The 23,214-nt window shown below is 33.4% G+C and overlaps 1 protein-coding gene across 9 annotated transcripts in view; it reads right to left on the reverse strand.

The window, feature by feature from the left end:
• Positions 1 to 23,214, reverse strand: part of LOC123542075 (atrial natriuretic peptide receptor 1-like) — an 802,781-nt gene that overhangs the window by 114,735 nt on the left and 664,832 nt on the right. The window contains exon 1 of one of the 9 annotated variants that reach the window (XM_053531578.1): positions 19,028 to 20,006. The exons of the other annotated variants lie outside the window; for them this stretch is intronic. Coding sequence (XP_053387553.1) covers positions 19,028 to 19,712 — 685 coding nt within the window. The 5' untranslated portion in view covers positions 19,713 to 20,006. Of the gene's footprint in view, positions 1 to 19,027; positions 20,007 to 23,214 lie in introns of those variants that run through there. 9 annotated transcript variants of the gene reach the window in all.

Below are 23,214 nucleotides of genomic sequence, written 5' to 3' on the forward strand. Positions count from 1 at the left end.
TCGCCTTTTTTTTTATTTAGTCATGGACTAACATTGTAGCTAAAGTGCAACTTGTGATTTTAGCGAAATCTATTAGGATAGCATCGAGAATGTCTGGCAGACGGTAGGGAAAAGCTCTCGTTTTCTCGCTCTTTGTTAAAATGCATCAAATATTCCCTAAATTCGGCGCTTCTCTTTGATAAGCTCCTTGCTTGTAAGTAAATTAATTTGTTCGAAGTATTCCGTGTAGACTTGTGCAAAAATATATTAGGACATGCTTGCAACACGGCTTCGTTGTGCACCGTCGTATGAACACATTGTTTTTGTACTTGTAGCTTGTGTAAATGTTGAGTTCTGCTCAACCCGGCGCTAGAGGGCGTGAACGGTAGCATGCATTTCCACTACCGTCCAAGAGCAGGCTGCAACATTTTCGTTTTTGTCTGTTTAGCGACCTGTAGAGATTCGACTTTTCTATTCGATAAGGTTACATTTATGTCATGTTAATTGACGTTGTGTCTTGTTAATTGACGGTTCATTTATATTATTTCTAAAAGACACTATAATGAGTATAAAAGTACTGAGGGAAAATAATGTGATCATATGTCAGTGTTGTTTGCCGTGATTGAAAGTAAATGCTTAGTGCGGGAAATTGTTATAAAGAAACGGAGACGTAAAACCGCCATTAAAATTCAATGATGGTTTAAAAGATATCATTAACAAGACACTCCTCTAAATGCATAGACTAGTTTATTACTTTAAACATGAAATCAGGCACCACAAACTGACAATGCCGTTGCCACGTGTTCGTGGCATCCTGACTGAAAAAAATACAGGGAAATATTGTCACGCCATATACTTTTAAAACTCGGTATCTCAAACTCAAAATGATCGAGTGTTTTATTTCAACCAAACTGCGACTTAAGATGATTTTTGTGCATGTGTTTTAGGACAGAACTTCAACATAGCCAGAATTTTTAGATAAGCGAGAACGAGATATCGTGTTTCAACCTGAGGTACTGAGGATCTGCGACAAACCACAAGTTTCATCGAGGCTACTGGTCTGACGGTATAATTGCGAAAGAAGAAGAAGAAGATCTTGATATAATTGTGACCTGTTTTCCCTGTGTATAAACATAATGTGCACGCATTATTTTGGTTTTACTTAGATTTTGATAAATAAACAAATGTTCTATGTCTTTAGCTTAACATAGAAATATGCAAAATATGTCTTTAATTAAAATGCGTTTTCTAAATACATGTAAGTTCAGTCAAAGTATGTTAAATAATTAAGAATTTTAAATGATGCAATATAAGTGCCAGGAACGTCTCGAAAGAAGACTTTATAATGTATTTAATCTATACCACGGCTGCTTCAGAGTGATTGAAGATGTCTCTTCATATAGCAATGTGAATTTCATGGAATTACATGCAAGTGTATCATTGAAGGTTCCACGTGCTCCGCCATATGAACTCATCTGCGGATGTCTCTATATTATTTTTTGTACTTGTAGCACGTGTAAATGTTGAGTTTTGCTCAACCCGGGCCAGAGGACGTGGACGGTAGCATGCAATTCCACTACCGTCCATGAACAGGTTCAATGAAACCGAGCCTGCAACATTTTCGTTTTTGTCGTGTTGAGCGACCTGTGGAGTTTCCACTTTTTCAATTTTAGTATAATGTAAACTCGAAGCCTTCAGTCCACCTGTTACTGATAGTAAGAAGACCGACGCGTGATTTAAAATGACTTTGTGGATAAAACGAAACATCAAAGACACAACAACCATGAAGATCTTGTTTTTACATCAGTCAGATGTTATTACTATTTGCTATCATCTTTATGTTTTTCTTTTGTAGCAGATAAAACGATCTCTCTTGAAATGTTGTTTCAATGTTATAAGAGCTGCAGTATTGCAGGTTTAGCCATCGAATAAGACAAAAAGATACACACATGTCAAATTCCTTTATCTGTTTAGTTCTTTGGCATTTCTTAACGTAACAAATAAGTTAAAAAGTTTAATGTAGTTAATTCCTTACTTAATTTTCGAAAAGAAATTTCAGTTAAAACTTCGTGTTTTGAATTCCAAGGGATCAAGTATTTTATTTCGAGAAAACCGAAATGTAACTTATAATGATGTTTTGTGCACACGTTCTCTGGGCGGAACTTGAAAATGCCTTCGAGATAGCCGAAATTTTTAGATAAGCCAATTCGAGATTCCGAGTTTCGACTGTATTTACAAGGTCACGTGACAGTTTTGGCTTAAGGTGATTATTCACAGTTAAGCAAAATTTTATGACACATTTCACAATTTGTATATTTTGTTTACTTTGTTGAGGTTATACTTCATTTACTTTTAGTTTATCTTTGTTGCGCAACCAATATAGGCAAATGATAGTAAAAATAATATTTCAAACATGCATTGATCGTAGTGTAATTCCTTTACAAATCTAATACTACTAGTCTTTTTTTTGTGGGGGTTGGAGGGGGGGGGGGGCAAAGTATGCTGATGAAGTTTATCCTCAAGGTGACATAACTCAATCTTGGTTTGGCAATCAGGATAGGAAAATTACATTTACTTCCAGTGAAAATCGCGTAAATTGAACACAAATATTAGTAGGTGATCAAAAGTTTCGAAAACAAATAAGTTACAGGACCCACATCCGAGTAACCACCGTTAAGAAAATAGCACCATGTTTTTGGCTAAAACTTTATAACTATGTACAATATTTGATTAGTAACTTTTTAAAACGTGTATCCACAATCCTAGCTAATGTGAATTATGATTTGTTATAATACTCTGTGTTTGTTCGGGTTTAATAATACTATTCGCTGTCTATAATTTGTAATATTAAAAAGAAGTATTTGAAACATAACCATGAAAACTGAATTCATTAACAGTTCCACCCATTTCGACGACGTTTCGTTTTTAAATTCAGAATTAGTTGATCCATAACGTTCAAGACATAATTAACAAACAGCTATTACTTAAAACAAGTGGTAACAACTAAAAGAAATTGAAATCATCAGGGTACGTCACCTTATGATGACGTCGTATAGGCCTACGTCACATAGGCCTTTCGTTTTTATTGTTTTATTTCTGAAAATATTTTCGTGATATATGTATGTTGCCTAGTTCGTGACCTTTCAGAGAAAGCATTTAGGGATGACATAATTGCATTTTGATGACTCTAAGATCCTAGGAAAATGCTATATTCCATGTTTCAACGTTATTTGAGTACAAAAAACAAGATAATCTGTGTGAAAACACATTAGGTTAGATGGAGAATGGCACTTTAATGTTCCGCAAGAAGCTGAAAAAAATGTCTGTTGCAATTAAAGTGTCAACCTGGCAATAAAAATATCTTAAACAAATAGTTTTTGCAGTGATGCAATTAAACATTTATAATTTTGCCATAAAATGAGCATTTATTTAAACACAGGGAAAAAGAAGAGTTGTAAATGATTTGTTCTAACACGAAAAGGAAGACTGACACTGTTAGTTATTATGCAACACGTGCACTGATTGTACGTCACAATTATTACGTCATGGCGTCAAACGTCATAGATGCGGGCTAGTAAAAAACAAGCAACAAAAAAAAAACAACAAGTAAATATTTCCTGAATAACTTCAAAGATGTTGATAATAATCCGTGATATCGTGTAGAACCAAAGAAAATATATCTCAAGAGTAATTTGCTCTTTAATAAAATCTTCTTTTTTTTGTCGTTCGCCCTGTGTGCCCTCGTGGTATGATTCATTCGCATCTGATCTCCAAACTACGATTTCCTTCAACGACAACTGACTGTTTTGGATACATTTTTTTTACCAACACTAGAATTTGGGCCGTATATTTTTCGTACTTTGCAAAGGTTAATGGATATATTCTAAAATCTGTGTATACAGAGCTTCATTCATAACTAAATGTCATGCTTAAATACACAAAAATCTGGCAGTACCACATTGGTTTACTGACTGCAGAATTTACACGGAGAGAAAATATGCTGTTATTTGTTGTGTCACAACTCTTTGATCAAATTTGGCTTTATGTGAAAAATAAAGCTTTAACTTAAGTACGAAAGGATATTTCTTATATGATTAATTTAAAGTAATCGAATCAGTTCAAAGATCAAAAAGAATTCTACTTTTTATTGCAAAATATATTAATGTTGTAGTTTGGCGTAATGTTTCCAATAAAACCATTCATTACATGGTAATTTTATCAAAACGGGGAAAATACAGAACAAAATGGAAGCCTTGTAATATTTCCTTGTTTTTGTTTTCAAAGCAATTAATCGTAATATAATTTGTTGCAAAATAATGAACAATTCAAGAAGGAAATTCAGAAATTAATGATCTAAACATGGAATTTTATTACGTAATTTACAGGATAACATCATTTTATGAGCAAAAACTTTAAAAATCATTGCCACTAATTAAGTCAGTATTACTTTTCATCAGTTATAAAATGTATGCAAATGTTTGTGCGTATGCATGTCGTTTCTATGGCAACCGCAGAAATACACGTGTCTTCACGTTTATTCTTAAAAGTAGGTCTAAACGTCGGATCTCTTTTTTTTCTGTAATAAAGTATTTAATTCATTCCGACATGCAAGACCCCAGTAATCATTGACATTATAAAAATCGCGAAATATAAAAGACAGGATCATGTGCTTGAAATTTTAATAGACTGATTAAAAAAAAAATTCAACCCTCGCACTAGTCTTTCTAATTGAAGTAAATTCAATAATTCAGTGACATTTCCGCAAATAGACTTTTCTTTCAATAGAGTAGATTTTAATGAAACGTTTTTTAGTCGGAAACAATGAAAACTGCTCTGTAATAAAGCGACATAAAATGAGCCGCGCCATGAGAAAACCAACATAGTGACTTTGCGACTAGCATGGATCCTGACCGCGCCGCGCAGACTGGTCAGGATCCATGCTGTTCGCTTTCAAAGCCTATTGCAATTAGAGAAACCATTAGCGAACAGCATGGATCCTGACCAGACTGCGCGGATGCTGGTCGCAAAGCCACTATGTTGATTTTCTCATGGTGCGGCCCAAATGTATACGTCCAGTTTTTTTTGCTTTTGATATATGTACCCAAGATAAAAAATATCTGCACAATAAAATAATAAAGCTGATCTCTAGACATTATTTGGAATTATTTACATTGTTTGAACATTTTGATAACATATTTTACCTTCAGAAAGAAGGTAATGTTGCCGTTTTGGTAAATTCTTTTTTCTTGTTACCATTCAATTCATAAAATGATTTTTACTTCCGTATGCCGAGTTCAGGTTTTAACTATGCGTCATCCGAATAAAGGAAGTACTTCGATATGTTCGATTTATCAAACTTGTTGCTTGATTTTAGTTTGATGCAACGATATATATTTTTAACTTTTACCCTGATAAATTTCTAAAATGGACTGGTCTATCACTCAATATTGGCAATACCACTTATAATGTGAAGGGGTGCTCACAGAAAAATTTACTGACTGAATAGCGAACAGCGCAGACCATAACCAGCCTGCATGCTGATCTTGGTCTGCACTGGTCGCAAGGGCAGAATCATTTGCCGAAAGGAGGCTAAGGTTAAACTATTTGATCACTTATGAATAAAGAATATTGCATGAGTTTTCAGCTTCTTAAAATAAAGTGTTAAAATAACCCCTTGAATATTACATGTCAACATAATTAATTCCAGCAGATATATAGCCCCGAATGAATATTATGGTTAACAGTGTTCGGATGTTTTTACATATTTTCGCGACTTCACATTGTATTCAAGTAATTAATAGAAACAGTCATAAGGTTCCATTTATCAGTTCTACGAAAAAACTTGCCAGAATAAAAGAAACAATCACAAAAGGACCTTGTCAGAAATATTTTACGCCACCACATACCACATTTATTGTTAAAGAAAAATTTAAGTGTTTAGAGTTAAATGACTTCTTGCAATTACCTTTCTCAAGAAAACGCTTAATTGAAACTATGTCTACTGTTTTGTTAAATACTCATTTAGAAAAATGGTCTACTGACATTTCAAGATTAACTGGTGTCAGTGGTGCTGGTCAAAATAAGTTACGAACCTACAGAATGTTTAAGAATGAGTGTAATGTAGAACCTTATTGTAAGTTGCTTATGCCTTTCTCTCATAGATCTGCATTGTCTAGATTCAGGTGCGGTGTTGCACCCATAAGACTCGAAACGGGTCGTTACGAAGGTTTAACAGAAAATCAACGATTGTGCCCATTTGGTTGTAATACTGTAGAATCAGAGATACATGTTATTCTATGCTGTCCGCTTTATACTGTTGAACGAAGACTTCTATTAGAAAAGGTCACTTCTATATTTGTAAACTTTGGGAGTCTAAATGACAATGATAAATTGGTTCTGTTATTCACACATCCAAATTTGATAAGAATAGTTGCAAAAACCTGTTATGATATACTTAAAAAAAGAAGTAATACTTTATATAATATAAACACAGTTTAATGTACCTGTATAGATAGGCTTTTATTTATTTATAATTTTTTTTTTTTTTTTACTAAATTGTATGTAGATTCTTTTAAATAATTACAGTATTTTAGTGTTAAGTAAGAGATATCTGCTAATCTGTTCTCTACCAATCTGATTGGTGGGGATACTTGATTCTTTAAGCCATTTTTTACTAGCGCACATTTAGTGCACCTGTCTAATCTGGTTCAGTGTCTTATAACCCTTTTTTTTAATTAAATTTTAGGACACATCTTTGTGTTATGATTAGCAGACATGTCTTGCTTTTTACTGTAATATATGAGAATTGATTTATGTGAAATATGTGATATGTAGAAATTTTATATATATAGTCTCTTGTAATTCAAATTTGAGTGGCCATTTACTTGTGTTTTATTATGTATATGTCATGTTTTTATACTGTAAACATGTAAATGGATGAGACTGAAATAAACAATAAACTACCAAGTAATATAATAATCATTGTCTAAACAAAATGTTTGTCTTACCAGCATGGTGTCTGTAATTTTCTCGGCTTCTAGCCATTGTTTGAGATGAAATTGTCAGTTCGCTTTTGTTTAATGTATTGGACTCGTGAGAACGCAGGGTATTGTGCAAGTGTTTTATGTACCAACAATTTTTCAGATCTCTAATGCCCATTTTTCACAAAATTATATATTTTATCTTCATGATAACTACTGTACAGCAAAAGTGGAAACTCCTCCTAAAATGTATTTAACTTTACTAAATTTTTAAATCGATTTTGTATGTAGAGCTGCATTAATAATTTGATGTCATTCAGTAACATTTGTTTATTAAAACTCCTCCAGTTGTTCTCTCGGTAGAACACATCCACATTATGTTTAGCTATGCATGTTTTAAATGTGTAATATTTTAAACCTTATGTCTGGAACTGTTAACACATATAAACGTGTAAGCTTTGTGTTAACAAAAAGTATATGTAGTAATTGTTCATACTTTCAAATCTGAAGTTTGCGTCTAATATACCTTTCATCATCTTATGTTATCCATGAAATTGACGTAATTGCGTGACATTTTCTATACAATAATATTCCAGATCGAAAGTGACAAGGATATTAACTATTGTGTATATATAAAGAGATGTAATAATATATTTATCAGACCTTGAGACAGACTAAAAGTGTACTTAATTCTACTTATATTATAGACATACGTTTTTGGCAATAAAGGTCTCTTACAGGCTTTGAAGACCAGTTTCCAGAAGACACAAACCTGTATTATGTATCTCTAGAACAAACATCTCTTTCACAGTTGTGTGGTCGGCGGTTTCCACATATTAGATAGATATTGTGTGATATCTGAAAACCTACAGGTAGAATGAGAGTCAGTTTAATAATCGGATCAGCGGGGTCAGCCAATATAACGTCATAATTATATATTTACATGACAATGGGAACATCGGGATGCGTAAATTTAATAAGAAAGACAGAGAAAAATTGACAAAGACGCTGAGACAATGTCAACAACTCGATATTTGTTTTTAATAATAAAAGGAACTTGACGTTTTTTTTTGCAAACAGTAATTGTTTACGCGACCATTTCAGAACAAAATGATTGCATGGAAACGTTGCCTCCCTGTCATGTAAGATATCCTGAATGTTTCAAAACGATTTGTAAAAAAAAAAAAAATAATCAACATTTATCGTTTAAAACAATTTAGCCGAGCTTTCCAATCAAAACTTTTTGACGACAAACTGATTAAGATATTTGGAAAAAAACATGTTACCACCCTTAGAGTCCTGTAAAATTAGATATAACTGTTTTTTTTACACAGCTTATTAAGTACCTTTGGATAGGTTAAGATGAAAAATAACATGTTCTTCTACAGAAAGTTATTTTCAATTTAGAGGTGTCAGACCTTTTCGCAAGGAAAAAGATTACTTAAATAGGGAAATAAGTCAGGTCGTTTTAGAATATATGTTTTCCAATGTACTCAAATACAAGTTGTCTTTAAAGCCTTATTTATGCTAGAGGGGTCTGAGTATTATCTCATGTATGAAATATTAATAATGTGCCTCTTACTAATGCCACGGTTTTATCGTGTAATGCTATATACATTGTGAAGAAAACTGGCCTCGAGACAGAACGTTGTATATAATTTCAAAATGAAAGAAGAAACTTTTGTGGTGTCAGATAATCGGGCAGGATTGTGATATGGTGTAAAACAAATGTGAAACTAATTTCCGAAGGCTGTTGCAAGGTACTCTGTAGACACTGTAATTGAATCAAGATATATCCAGGAGGAATTATTTTCTTTTATATCAAATTTCAGTATTGTTATTAAGTTAATGATACTTTCTGGTAAAATTCACAGCGCAAAGAGAGTATACAGATTATTTGAAACACTCTTTTTTTATATTTCAAAATCAAATTTCATATCTCAAGCCAGCGTGTTGTGTGAAAGTATTATTTTGATGAAAGACATTCGTCTCCTGGTTTTTTTTTTCTCCAATTTAAAAATTTGAGAAAACATTTGATATCAGTCATTGTAAGATAAAAGCAAGTGTGATTCTATGGCATTCCCTGACGCCAAACTCCAGAATTGTGCAATTTAAACAAAATTTGAATGCATATATTTATAAAATAAATTGTAGATCATAGACTCGGATAAATTTAGGTATAGTGAATCTCTCGGCTGGCTTAAAAGAAACTTTACTAAACGCAAGAATAAGCCTGTATGAAATGTCCACGAACACGTACACAAACGTCTGCGGACTCGTTTTGATATATTTTCCTTGATTATATACTATTAGGCTTTCACCGGCAGTTCGGGTAAAAGAATTTACATGTCTACAAAGTTTGGCATATAATAATGATATGTATACATGACACTGAAAAAAAAGATAATGGGGTGAAAGTAGGTATGGGTAAAAATAAGTGCAAGATATTTTTAAAAATGCAAAATGAATATTGATTTTCTCCATTATTTTTAAAAGCGTTATAACAGTTACAGATTCTCTTCTACACAATAGTTTTAAAAATTTGTAATTTATTGGGAAATATTGAAAAATTCGTATGTTTAATATTTTCATTGGAGATTTCTCACCATTCATCGTGTACATAATTTAAACAAATATATAAAACATTGAAAAATCAAACATATCATCAATAATATTCTGAATATAAATTACAAGAGGTATCTAAAAACAAGAGCTGTTCCGTAATCAGCTTCTGCCGAACTTTCGCAGTTATGTTCTCTATTGCATAAAACATTCCAAATGTTAAAAAGGGCAGAACTAAATCAGAGCAAAATTAGTTCCTCCTGTGTAGACTGATCCTGTAACAAATTTCGTTAATTCGTGTAAGTTTGTTCCCATTGTATTTTCAATGCAAACAAATGTTTGAGGAGAAAAATATGTCCACCTAAAAGTGCGAACGAATCGCTTTGTATTATCCATAAATCTTCGTCAAATATCTTCACACGTTTACTAGAGACGAATACACAGAAGTGCAAACAAACTCAATTAACTCATTTTTTTTTTGTGTAACTGATGTCCTGAAATTGTTATTCTCTTCATTACGTCTGTAATGAAAATGTTGTATCCAGAAATGTCGAGCAAATTGCAATTATTTGAAGTGGTCGTGACTCGAATCCATGAAAAGGGAAAACATTTTTGTGTTAGGTTTCGTCTGTATTTGATAAATTGATCTCCACTCGTTACACTAACATGTTGAATTGAATTAAGACTTTGTCTGACAAGATAGAAAGAATCGGGGATTAAAAAAAAAGTGTCGTTTTAACTGCAACAGTAATAGAAACTGGCACTTTCGCAGACAGAATTCAGTATTTCTCGAAAAAGTAAACAGTTTTGAACATAAAATCTTAATTTCAGTCACAGGATGGTATCATGTTAGAAGTCAGTTGAAAGATCTTCAAACGACAGGACTGAAATACAAAAACCACGCTGGTCCGGGCAACCGATTTCTAATATGGTGTACCATTTGGGTAAAAAATCTGCATTGCGTGCGCGCACATTCAAAATACGTGCAAGCATAAAAATATACGTACACGAGTAAATATGTACGCCGACGTGAATATATTTGTATTTTCACGCGTAAATATGTAGGTGCTCGCTTATGTGGAAATGCGCGTGTAAATATATCTGCACTTCTAATTATGTGTCAAAATATACGTCCACGTATAAAAAAAATATGCGTGCACATATAAATATATACGTCGACGTGTATATTTTTGAAATGTGCACGCACCCAAAGCAGACTTTCGACCTCAAAGGTACACCATATCAAAACCAGTGATTCAGAACTTATTTATCCGATCAGGTGGCCACTAAGTATTGATGAATTGTAGATTTATAAATCATAATACATGTTTCTTTATCGACAAACATCTGATGAGGATACAATTTCAGATTGAATGGATGTTGCTAGGCAAAACAAAACGTTTGATGAAATATTTCTGATGTATAATCAATTATTCAGCTATAGACAAACGTTTTAATGCTCACGAAATTGCATTCTAATTGACAATTTCTTTTTAATACATATTGAACGATTCAAGTACAGTGACAGTGTACTTCACCGATATATCATTATTTGTTTCTTGTGAACAAGAGTTTTTCTCGCTTGGCTATAGAATTGAAATGATAAGGTTCTGAAACACGTCCTGTACGTGTAAGGCTAGTCCTTATTCAGACTATGGTACACGTAAGGCTAGTCCTTATTCAGACTATGGTACACGTAAGGCTAGTCCGTATTCAGACTATGGTACACGTAAGGCTAGTCCGTATTCAGACTATGGTACACGTAAGGCTAGTCCTTATTCAGACTATGGTACACGTAAGCTAGTCCGTATTCAGACTATGGTACACGTAAGGCTAGTCCTTATCAGACTATGTACAGAAGGCTAGTCCGTATTCAGATAGGGTACAGTAAGGCTATCTTATTCAGACTAGGTACACGTAGGCTAGTCCGTATTCAGACTATGGTACACGTAAGGCTAGTCCTTATTCAGACTATGGTACCCGTAAGGCTAGTCCTTATTCAGACTATGGTACACGTAAGGCTAGTCCGTATTCAGACTATGGTACGTGTAAGGCTAGTCCGTATTCAGGCTATGGTACGTGTAAGGCTAGTATTCAGACTATGGTACACGTAAGGCTAGTCCGTATTCAGACTATCGTACGTGTAAGGCTAGTCCGTATTCAGACTATGGTACGTGTAAGGCTAGTCCGTATTCAGACTATGGTACGTGTAAGGCTAGTCCTTATTCAGACTATGGTACACGTAAGGCTAGTCCGTATTCAGACTATCGTACGTGTAAGGCTAGTCCGTATTCAGACTATGGTACACGTAAGGCTAGTCCGTATTCAGACTATGGTACATGTAAGGCTAGTCCGTATTCAGGCTATGGTACATGCAAGGCTAGTCCGTATTCAGACTATGGTACATGTAAGTCTAGTCCGTATTCAGACTATGGTACATGTAAGGCTAGTCCGTATTCAGGCTATGGTACATGTAAGGCTAGTCCGTATTCAGACTATGGTACATGTAAGGCTAGTCCGTATTCAGGCTATGGTACATGTACTATGATACATGTAAGGCTAGTCCGTATTCAGACTATGATACATGTAAGACTAGTCCGTATTCAGACTATGGCACATGTAAGGCTAGTCGTATTCAGACTATGTTCAAAGGCGTTAACTCCTTAAGGTTCTCATATTTTGTATAATTATGCCCCTTTTCGTCTCGGGACAAAGAAAAATATTTAAAAAAGTTAAAAGAGTATCTAGTCGGTATCACGACTAATGTAATGCATTTATCACAATACTGAAACTATGTATACACATTGCCAATTAGTCTGTGTTCAGACCCTGTATTTTGTTCACAGGAGATAACTCCTAAGGCTATTCAAATTTTGTATAATTATGTCCCTTTTCTTCTCAAAACACAAGTAGATAATAATCAGAGCCAAGAAAGATCGATCAGACTATATATTAAAAGAAATGATCTAAAAAAATTAAAAAGATTATCTAGTCGGTAGCCAGACTAATTGCCAATGTACCATTAACAAGATATCTTCGTTGTTTTATCCCGTAACATTTTATATGCTTTATTGAAATACAATGAATGATGCAAACTGGAAACAATAACTGATTTTCTAAAAACACTATCTGGATAATGTATTACAACAACACTTAACTGATTAGTATCAATAAACAAACGAGCATTTATCTCATTAGCTAATAACAGACGTTGAAACCAATGTAATATCTTAACAAATGAGGCGCAAACAGCTTAAACATGCAGAACTAAAGAAAAAGAATTCTCCTCCCCCCATTTAAACTCCTAGTGAAGCGATTAAGGAAGACGATGATGAAACCGATGTAAATCTATACGAAGACCCTTTGGAAGTATTGGACGCAACCAAGCAAAAACAGACTCGGTTTAACTGAGTCTATTCATGCTCCTCGCCTACTTGAGCGGAATTTTAATTCGAATTCAGTAAAACTGAAAGTTCTACATAAGGACCAGAAATGAAACAGTTTCTTTAAATATTTCGCATATAATGTTACATTTCTAATCAATTTTAAAGTGATTTACATGCTTAATTTATGGGGACAAAAATGAAGAGTGTATGTTCAAACGATCATTTGAAAGTAAGTTTACATCTTAAGTGACTTCAGGAAAAATCAACTTTTCACATTTGACATTTTTTTTTTAAGTCTCAAAGCACTTTTATTCTATTAAAACTAAGAACGAATGATTGTTAAAAAAAAGAATCTCTTTCACATGGTGGCGTTTTGTCACAACTGAAATCAAGGTGATACAAAGTAATATCTCTTGTTTTCTCTAAGGAAAACAGTCCGTTACTTGTAATGAATGCTGTAGGGAAATGTATTTCAAAGATCTCTTTACTTATACTAATATGAGCATTCCATTTTTGTTTCCCACGCACATTTAAAAAAAAGAAGACCTAGATCTTTCCTAAATTCTTAATGTATATGTCGCCTCGCGCTATATTGCACGATTTTTTCGCAAGTAACGACGGGTTTTCATTAGTCAGTACATGTAATTTCTCATACTCATACAAGTCGAAAATGTAATTTGGTGAGTTATAAGTCAATATGTATCTATAACCAAATAAAATCGCATCTTTAAAATTATACAAAGCGTTAGACACGCTTATGAGTTTTGATATAAATTAATATACTGTTCTGTCTGCTTAAAGAAAATGAAACTTTGACACATCTTAAGGCATGACCCTTTTATACTGACTTTTAAAAAGACAAAACCAGTAAACACGCATTTTCACACAGTTTATTTGAGTTGAAACATAAAAAAAAAACTCTCGCAAAACCGAATTTAGTTTTTTAGATAACATTTTAAAAGTCGATCACCAGATTTAATTTTTTTTTTTTTTGTTTGTTTGTTTTGGATTTAACGCCGTTTTTCAACAGTATTTCAGTTATGTAACGGCGGGCAGTTAACCTAAACAGTGTTCCTGGATTCTGTACCAGTACAAACCTGTTCTCCGCAAGTAACTGCCAACTTCTCCACATGAATCAAAGGTGGAGGACGAATGATTTCAGACACAATCTGTTTTATCAAATCGTCAAGGAGAACGTATAGAACTCGCGACCCCGTGATCCGCAGATCTGCGCTCTCCCTATTGAGGTAAGAGGACGTGTTTTAATTTTAATTGAAAACAAAAGTGTTGCGGTTAAATTTAATTTATTGATTGCTTTTCATCACTCGGGACGAAAAACGCAATAAAGGATTGTACTGGTACGATTTCCAATTAGGTTTTCTTAAATCTGTAATCAATTTAAGAACATTGGGGAATATCTCTAAATAAACTTTATTTTAAGAGGTTGTTTTTTTTAACTGTAGATAAAGCAACATGTTCATAGAATACAGTGTCATTCTGGTTATTCGAGTGAGTGAGTTGGGTTTTACGGCGTATCGACACAAAATGGTCATAATGTCGCCGAACTGAAAATTCTTAGCGTCGGCAGTTTTCAAGTGGTAATTTGTACCTGCACTTCTTTTACATATGAGCCGTGCCATGAGAAAACCAACATAGTGGCTTTGCGACCAGCATGGATCCAGACCAACCTGCGCATCCGCGCAGTCTGGTCAGGATCCATGCTGTTCGCTAACAGTTTCTCTAATTGCAATAGGCTTTGACAGCGAACAGCATGGATCCTGACCAGACTGCGCGGATGCGCAGGCTGGTCTGGATCCATGCTGGTCGCAAACCCACTGTGTTGGTTTTCCCATGGCACGGCTCATATACAGTTTTATGTATTAGCGCGAAATAGTTTTAAGTTAAAGCACAGTACTATAATTCACACAAAACAAAATTATTTTATGTGGTAAACTGTAAAATAACTGTTTACAATTTTAAATATGAAACTGTTGCATAATATCTTTAAGCTTTTATGAAATTATCGAATTCAATTTTTAGAAGTTTTCCTGCAAGCAGTAAACAAAATTATAGGGCTTTAAAATCAAGATCAGGCCAAATTAAATTGGTACTTTCATTAACACTTGACCAAAAAGGTTACAACACACTAAATAGCTGTTTTTTTTTCTATATAAAACTGACATATTTCCAATGGCTTAAGCACATATCCGGACCCATCTAAAATGTATGTAACTTACATTTTCTTGAAGAATATTGTCACTGCTAAATAAAAACCAAAAGCAAAGTGCGGGTCATGTTTGATGCAAGAAAAACATATTTCAAGTCAAACACACAAACTGCAAAATTAGCTAAAAATGAGAACCAAACTAGTAGCAGCGGTGTATCAGATCGAAGTTTCCATGACACATTCTGTCATGTTATTATTTCATTAAGAAAATGGCTAGCTACATGTCAAGCATAGATCTGTCATGGGATTTCAGCAGAAAATTGCAAAGGAAATAAGAAAAATAGCTCAACAGAAAAAAAAAAAAAACCGGAACTGTTTGAATCCTCCATTATGTGAATATACCATTTGTTTTGCGCCATTTTCCTATTTAGTGGTCTGTATACCAAAAAAACCGAGATAGTGCTGAGAAATGCGCTTTAAAACTAATATTTTGACTTTAGTCACATTCTAATTTAAAGCAATTCATTGGTGACGAATTTTTTGTTAATCGAAAAAAAATCTTTCTCTGGCAATTTCTGTTGAAGATTGACATTTCATTAACATTATAACATTTTTTCAACAAAGAAGTACGTGAAGTATTTTGCATCGCCAAGTTTACCAAAGTATTCGATCTAATTTCTTTATTAGATCCTGAGATTGTCTACCCGGAAGTTGTTGCTAAGGCGGCCATCTTTGTTATTGTTGCTGGCGCTGAGGATGATGACCGGCTACTATGTGCACTGTAACCTACTAAAGGGTGTTAGCCCACCAGCGAAGATTTCTGATTTATATTTCTATAATAAGAGCCTATTTATCGATATAAAAATATGTTTACATTTCTACAACATGCCTAACATATCCTTCTCCAATACATCAAACAGTAGGAATAAATTTTCATTACACGTTTGTACAATTTACATCATTTCTGTTTTAAGATAGTAGGATAAGACGATATAATTGACACGTGGTATTGCTCTCACAGTTTAGGGAGCACATAAAAGCTTCAGATTCCCAGCTTATCTCGGGCTTATCAGCTCTATATAATCGAAGATGTTAAAACATATCGTAAAATTCATACGCGATTTACTTTTGAACTGTAATAAATTCTGTTTCCGTCGACGCTGTAAACAGTATATCTGTTTTCTCGTACATTTCTGATACATTTGATATTCTTTCATAATAACTTTTGTACAGTTTCAGCTCATAAGATGCTTAATTTGATGTGTATGCGTGCGTGCGTGTGTGCATGAAATTGAAGTGCTTACTACTCTTCAGTTTACTTTTTTACTGTAAAAGAGTCAAAATTTTGAAATTGATAAACTATATTCAGTCAATGATATAAGAAGGTTTATAAATCGTTCAACAATAAACCAGTTCATAATAACGTCAATGTAGATTTTAATTCGACATGTCCGTTTGTATGTAAAAGAAAAATATGAGAAAATAGATAAAAACTGACCACACTGTTGGCTTTAGTTGTTCGTCCACGGACGAATTATCGAATATCACACAAAGAAAACCGATAGAATATTTTATCTCATAAATGCAAAACTGTATCTATGTATTTCCGTATTTTTTGAAATTTCATTTCAGCACCTTTAGTTATAAAACGCAGTTGAAAGTATTTTATTACTTTTTTAAGTGTCACGTAAACTGAACAGAGATGTGCACTAACTTAAGTTTTTAATGAGTTTCTAATGACAAAGTAGGAAAATTAATTTCCAGTATATATAAATACAAATAGTTTTTTAAGAAAAAAAAAACGACGCAAATCATTTTGCTCACTGAAATACTTCAAGAAGCTACAGTTCAAAAATGGTTATGAAATTAACAAAATGGAAATTAATCTTGTCCTGTCCTATAGCAGTCTACCATTAACGTTCAATAAAAACTCGCTTTTAATTTTCAATAAACCACTTGATATATGGATATATATTATACGTAACTGACAGCAAAAAGGTTGTAAATCATTAATAAGAGGAAGTTCTTACAACTAGTAAAAACAGAAAAATGTCATAGTTAAATTTATTCAAACCAATAACCTTTAATTGAATTCCAGTAGCGTTACCAACGGACACAGTAAACGCCAAATCTATTAGAGGAGTAAAAATAAACCAACAAGTTTACCGTGTGTGTGTGTATGTATTTGATCTTCGAACAAGAAACTCTTTATTTAGATGATGACATTAGAATTGATCTTGTTTATCGGACGAAATGAAAGGAATGAAATAGGCTTTATTCTTGTCTCACCATAAATAATTTTCGCTTAAAGACCTGTTCCAGTCCTACCTTTTAATCTTAAATTGTCACTGAAAAAAAACATGAAAATCCTGGCTATAAACAGTGACGACTGTCAAAATAGTGTCTGCTTTATATAAAATTCTAGATAAAATACCTAAATTTTGCGTGCTAAAGTGTGGGGCATAGCCGTTAACTGTTACCTATTGTAATCATGGGTTGCATATACACAACAGAATTTGAAAAGCCCAGGAAGTTTTTTCCACTATATTTCTTTGAAAACTCCACACACACAAAATGCAAATAAAGAAACTATCAGCTTTCATGCGCAGAATATATACGCTGTTGCGAATAAATGAAAAATCTCATCTTGAGATAATCAGAAATTGAAGTGCCCGCAATAGTATCTTGAATGTCGTGTTGTAATTAACAAAACGGTAGGTACCGAGCCTTACCTTGCGTGTTCATTGCGTGTTTACGTGTAATGCCAGGAAGCAAAAACGTTCAAGTTAGATAATGACAGGATAAATAGGGATTGTCTCAAAGTTAGTCCATATACTGTTTATATAAATAAAAGAGTCCGAGTTACGGAATGAAGACAAACGCTATTACCTAATTCTGGGAGCGACTCCTTTGGGAATTATGTCCGATTCTGCGGAATTATGTCGGATTTTCTTGCGACATGGTTCTCACTTCGTGCTAGTGATTAAAGTATTATGAGAGATTACCGTTGCAGAATTTAGATGACATATTTGGCAAACGTTAGCCTTTTGTCAGTGGGATGGTTACTTTCCTTCTTGAGCTTATGAGGTATGTTAGAATCAATTCCTCTATTTGTTTGAAAGCTCCCGTGCAATTATTCAATATGGGTCAAGTTCAGTTTGGTCAATACATTTCCACCCAGTTAACTCTGGATCATTTACTTGCGAGCAATATCCTACGCGCTAATCCACCTGATTAGCTCAATGGCAGCCGTGGCTACCAATTTATTATGCATACAAACTGCTGGAATACATGAAAGCTGATTGTATTGTTGGTAAGATATCAATGTTTATGGCGACGATCGGCAGTTTACGTATTTCCCCATATGTGATTTCGGTAAATTCCGGGTCTTAGGGAAAGTCCAAACCGCGTTGAACTTATTTGATCTATTTACTGCCAAAGATTGCCGAAATATGCTTAACGAGAACATGGACATTACCGAGTGCCATGATTACAGTAGACTAGCTACAAGACTGATAATCAAGATTTTTTTTTATATTTTCCCCTTTTTTGTCTAATTCTATTTCGTAGAGACAAAAGCCAGTCTCTTTTAAAGCTTTTCTTAGAGGAACAATGTTAGATTATCATATGATATTGGACATAGGATATTGGCTGGCTGCATATTAAATGTTGTTACTGTTATTTAGTTAACTCCCTCTATCGTTCTACCTGGAAATGGTTGAAAGCAATGCTGAAAATGAATAATCCGTGTTCAACTTTCAGAAAAAAATAAAAAAAATACTTATAAAATTCCATTTTGATTACTCTTTCGAATTAGCTCGATGTTCTGTAAATTATAATAATTAGGGAACTTGAATTCTAATGAATATGTTCGCTCTCCTCTTTCAGTCAATTTCTGGGGGATATTTTACTAGATCACATCAGTCACAGATAATACAAAAAAAAAAACTTACTTCTAGAATTTAACGATGCTAATCGAAGGATTTCACCAAAGTCTATATGCGAATGTAGCCTCTCGTCAAAATTTTTGTTCCATGGTTCTCTCTTGAACGATTGTTTGAGCTTGAAGAATAGAGCTTCCATTCTGAAATAGCAATCCGATTTCCCCTTCCCACTACCTTTATTATCGTGATAAATAAGACCTAGATTTGTCCAGTTAAACTTGCTTGCCATGTCTAAGAAGAAATCGGCGCCGTTGGAGTAGGCACCATGCACTCGAGTTAATAGTTTGTATTCCGTTTTGTTGTCAAAATCTGTAACAAGTGCGCCTGCACTTAAAATTGGTACATTCCAATGGGGACTGAATCGTGCAACCGGTGCTATGGCATAGTCACAAACAGGCCCAAAGAAGACATGCACGTGCTTATTCATATGAAAATCCACAGCCGATAAAGGCCCCATAGTTTCCGAGCACTCCGAATCATGTGTTTCCGGTATCACTGTACTTCCGGGTAGCAAATTAATTTTAGATAGGTTTTCAATGGCGTAATCTATGGCGGGCATTACCCTTTTAAGGCTCCATGGGTATCTAGAATCTTCTGGTAAAATCACTCCCAATTTAATTTCAACTGAATAAGACTTCTCTATTAGCACCGTTGCGAAATAAACACAACTACACACGCGCATGATCACATGCATTTTCACACGTGCATTACTCAGGTATAAACTAATTAAAAAACAATTAAGCACACCACAAAGTGTTCGATTTTACATTATTCCTTGTATATTTACATAATCTTACTACTGTTTTAATGACTGTTTAGAAAACAACATCGTTTAAAAGACAAAATGTCATTAGTCGCACTTGCTTCGTCATATCGTAACATCTATCCATTCTTAACCATTGCTATGCATTCCTTAACCGGCGAAACAACAACTCAAATTGTTAATACGCAAATGTTGTATTAATACTTCGATAGCAGCATACACTTAGCACAGCGTTACACTAATCCATCTACATCAATTCAAATTCGTGATACATGTATATCGATTATATACGGATCTTTCTTTGATCGCAATTTAATGTTTGAAACAGACGTTTTATATTGAAAATGTAAAACGTATTATATATTTGCGCGATTTGGCAAACAGAATAACGTCATTGTGTTGTATTTAATTTAGTATTGCAAATTGATATTTGATCCCAACATCTGAAATTGGTTTGTTGTAAACAGCTATTTTGATTAAAATTTACATAAATTTCAAACACCAATTGCAGTCTCAGTTTTCATCAATTTAATTTACTTATTTATTTTAACTTGGCTAGAAGTAAAAATAAATAAGATTTAACACTGTCTCATTGATATTCATTATAGCGATTAACTTTTTAATAACACGTAGAAATTTAAGAAAATATGATCAACACTAGTGAAACAAAAAAATTTTAAATTTAAGAAATGACAAACGACTTACTTATCAAACAATAAAACGAAAAACAAGTCAATGATAAATATATAACAAATAAATATAACACGCCATTGTTACCTTAATTACTTAATTTCTAGTTAGGTTCAGTCACACTTAAGTCAGAAAGCTATATTCAAATGGACACAGGGTTCAAATGAAAGCCACAGACGTATGTTAAACTGTAGCTGTACTGTTTCATTCACGTATCATGATATACGTCATTATAAGGTGTGTGGATATCCATTTTAGCACAATTTCAATTGACAGGTTCACAGGTTTTTATAGCCAAATAAACTTGTTGTAATTACCAATAACCGTTCTAAAGATATAATTGACGGTGATAACCTATTGTACCCTTTTCATTACAGTATTTAATTACATAAAGTGCGAATTATAGATATTCATTACAATAAAAATGTATAATATATTATACGATAAAACGGAAAGTTGTGAACTCGAAAACAGTTACATAGTAACACTATTATAACAGAACGTTTATGTAAAAAAATAGGATGCAATAACGCTGAAATAACCTTGATTTTTTTAACAGCGTTTGCTTTGCTTTTTTCGCGAAAATACCATACGTGTTACAATATGGTGCTTCCATAAATATCCTACAATACTGAATGCACAAAAATGAGTTCATACTAAAGGGATGAAAATTGCTTACAAGTGATATACCAGGTTACGCAACGCAAACTTTCAATCAATGTACTAAAACAATAAACGTAAGAAATAAAACTGAAAACTGACAAGGAAGATTAAACAATCAATTGATATATGTACGTATGATTTACTTAGATTCACAGAATGTCATACGCCAGTTACAGATATCCGTGCTTCCGTAGAAAATATAACTAACGAGAAGTGACGACATTTTTCACCGCTAATGCAATCTAATCAGTTTGCCGAAATGAAGTGTACTTGTTGTTATTAAATTGAGCTGAAACGCAGTACGGTCAAGACAACGGTATTGAAATCAAATAATTTAATAAAGTAAGAGGGTAATAAAAAAAGAGTGATTTTGTAATTGTTTTACATGAAGCTATAACATTTCGTTCTTAGTATATCATCTAATTTTATTTAAACTTTCTCATATAATAAATATATTATCGATATGACTAGTTAAGACACCACGAGCATTTTTGCCAAGCCTTTTTTTGTAAGTAACCAAATATATAATCCGTATGAAATAGATATTAAACATGTTTTCCCAGATCTTCTACAAACCAATTACCCATATTTTAATAAAATATGGACTGTGTTACCACTTTGTAGATTTTTCCTCATTTTTTTTTTAAAGTCTCGAGAGAATAATCTAATCCTCGTATAAAATCCTTAGACAAATTATCTTTAAAATCCTTTCCTTTGAGAATAAATTGGTCTTAAATATTAATGCAAGATATCAACGATAATTCTCCCCCTGAAACGTCATTTATTTTAAATTAATCCGGAGAGAAGACGAAAACGAGATAAAAAAAAATAATATACACGTTTGTCTTTCATGTCACTCGTGATCTTCCCTCCAATTCTTAGAAGGCGCCACTTCGTATGTAAAACATTAAGTGTCTATCCTGAGCACCAATTATGAAAGACGCGACTTTCAAAGTTTCCATCAGCCGCAAATATGATATTATATTGGCTTTCGAGACGTGCAGTAATTACTAAGCTGAAGAAAATCGCCCTGTCGTACATGTGAAAGGCAATTATAATTACCCGATGAATTATGTATTGATTCCTTTGAACAATAGAAAACCGTTTCCAGCTTCCTTACTTCGGTTGTTTTATATATACTGTTGCAATGCAAGGGGAAGCTATTGGGCCATTATTAAGCCATTCGTTCGGTAATTTCAACTTACGCGCTGGCATTGGTGCATTTCTGTGACACGTTTGCATTAATGCGTTAAAATAACTTAAAATCAAATGAACTATCTTTTGCTTCTTTAGTTTACTGTGTAATATGATATAATTTTGTAACATTTACCATTCATTTCTTTTTTTTATTTATTAAGTTCTAAGTGTGTTTGTTTACTGAATATACCAGAATGCGATTATTTTATGAGACATTGTCTTTCACAATTATATAAGCACGATACCAGAAGTTTAAAATGGTTTAATACATGTCCTTAAAGTGTATATGATGGAAAACAAATAATCATTATTTCTTAAATCGACTCTTTCAAACATTTTAGGCGTTTTTTCTCTGTCTTAAAACCCATATAATATGAATACTGTGAAAATAAACAGTGGAACAAACTTACTAACATATGACTTCTGTAAAACAACCCTAATAAATAACCAAAAATATTGCCAAAAGGGAGAAAACCATTGCAACGCTTTAGAAATAATGATGATCATTCTCCTTCCTGTTTTTTTTTATGAATATCTAAAACTCGTTACCATTTCTCTGTATTATATACACATTGTATGCCTAACTTGGCGGAAATTAACATATAGCAAAACTTCACCCAATCAGCGGGCGAGTACCTCTAAAGATATGTTAGGTCCAAATTCATAAAAAAACGTAAGCCATTACTTCATAGTGTTTATGTAGATGTTTGTGTGTGTAAAATAGTACACTCTTGATACAATGTACATACATGTTATAAACCGTTATTTTGAATTATTTAGCGTGTCAGAGGTTTTAATATGAGCCGTGCCATGGGAAAACCAACATAGTGGATTTGCGACCAGCATGGATCTAGAACAGCCTGCGCATCCGCGCAGTCTGGTC

Source organism: Mercenaria mercenaria, chromosome 19, assembly GCF_021730395.1.
Source record: "Mercenaria mercenaria strain notata chromosome 19, MADL_Memer_1, whole genome shotgun sequence".
Classification (NCBI taxonomy): domain Eukaryota; kingdom Metazoa; phylum Mollusca; class Bivalvia; order Venerida; family Veneridae; genus Mercenaria; species Mercenaria mercenaria.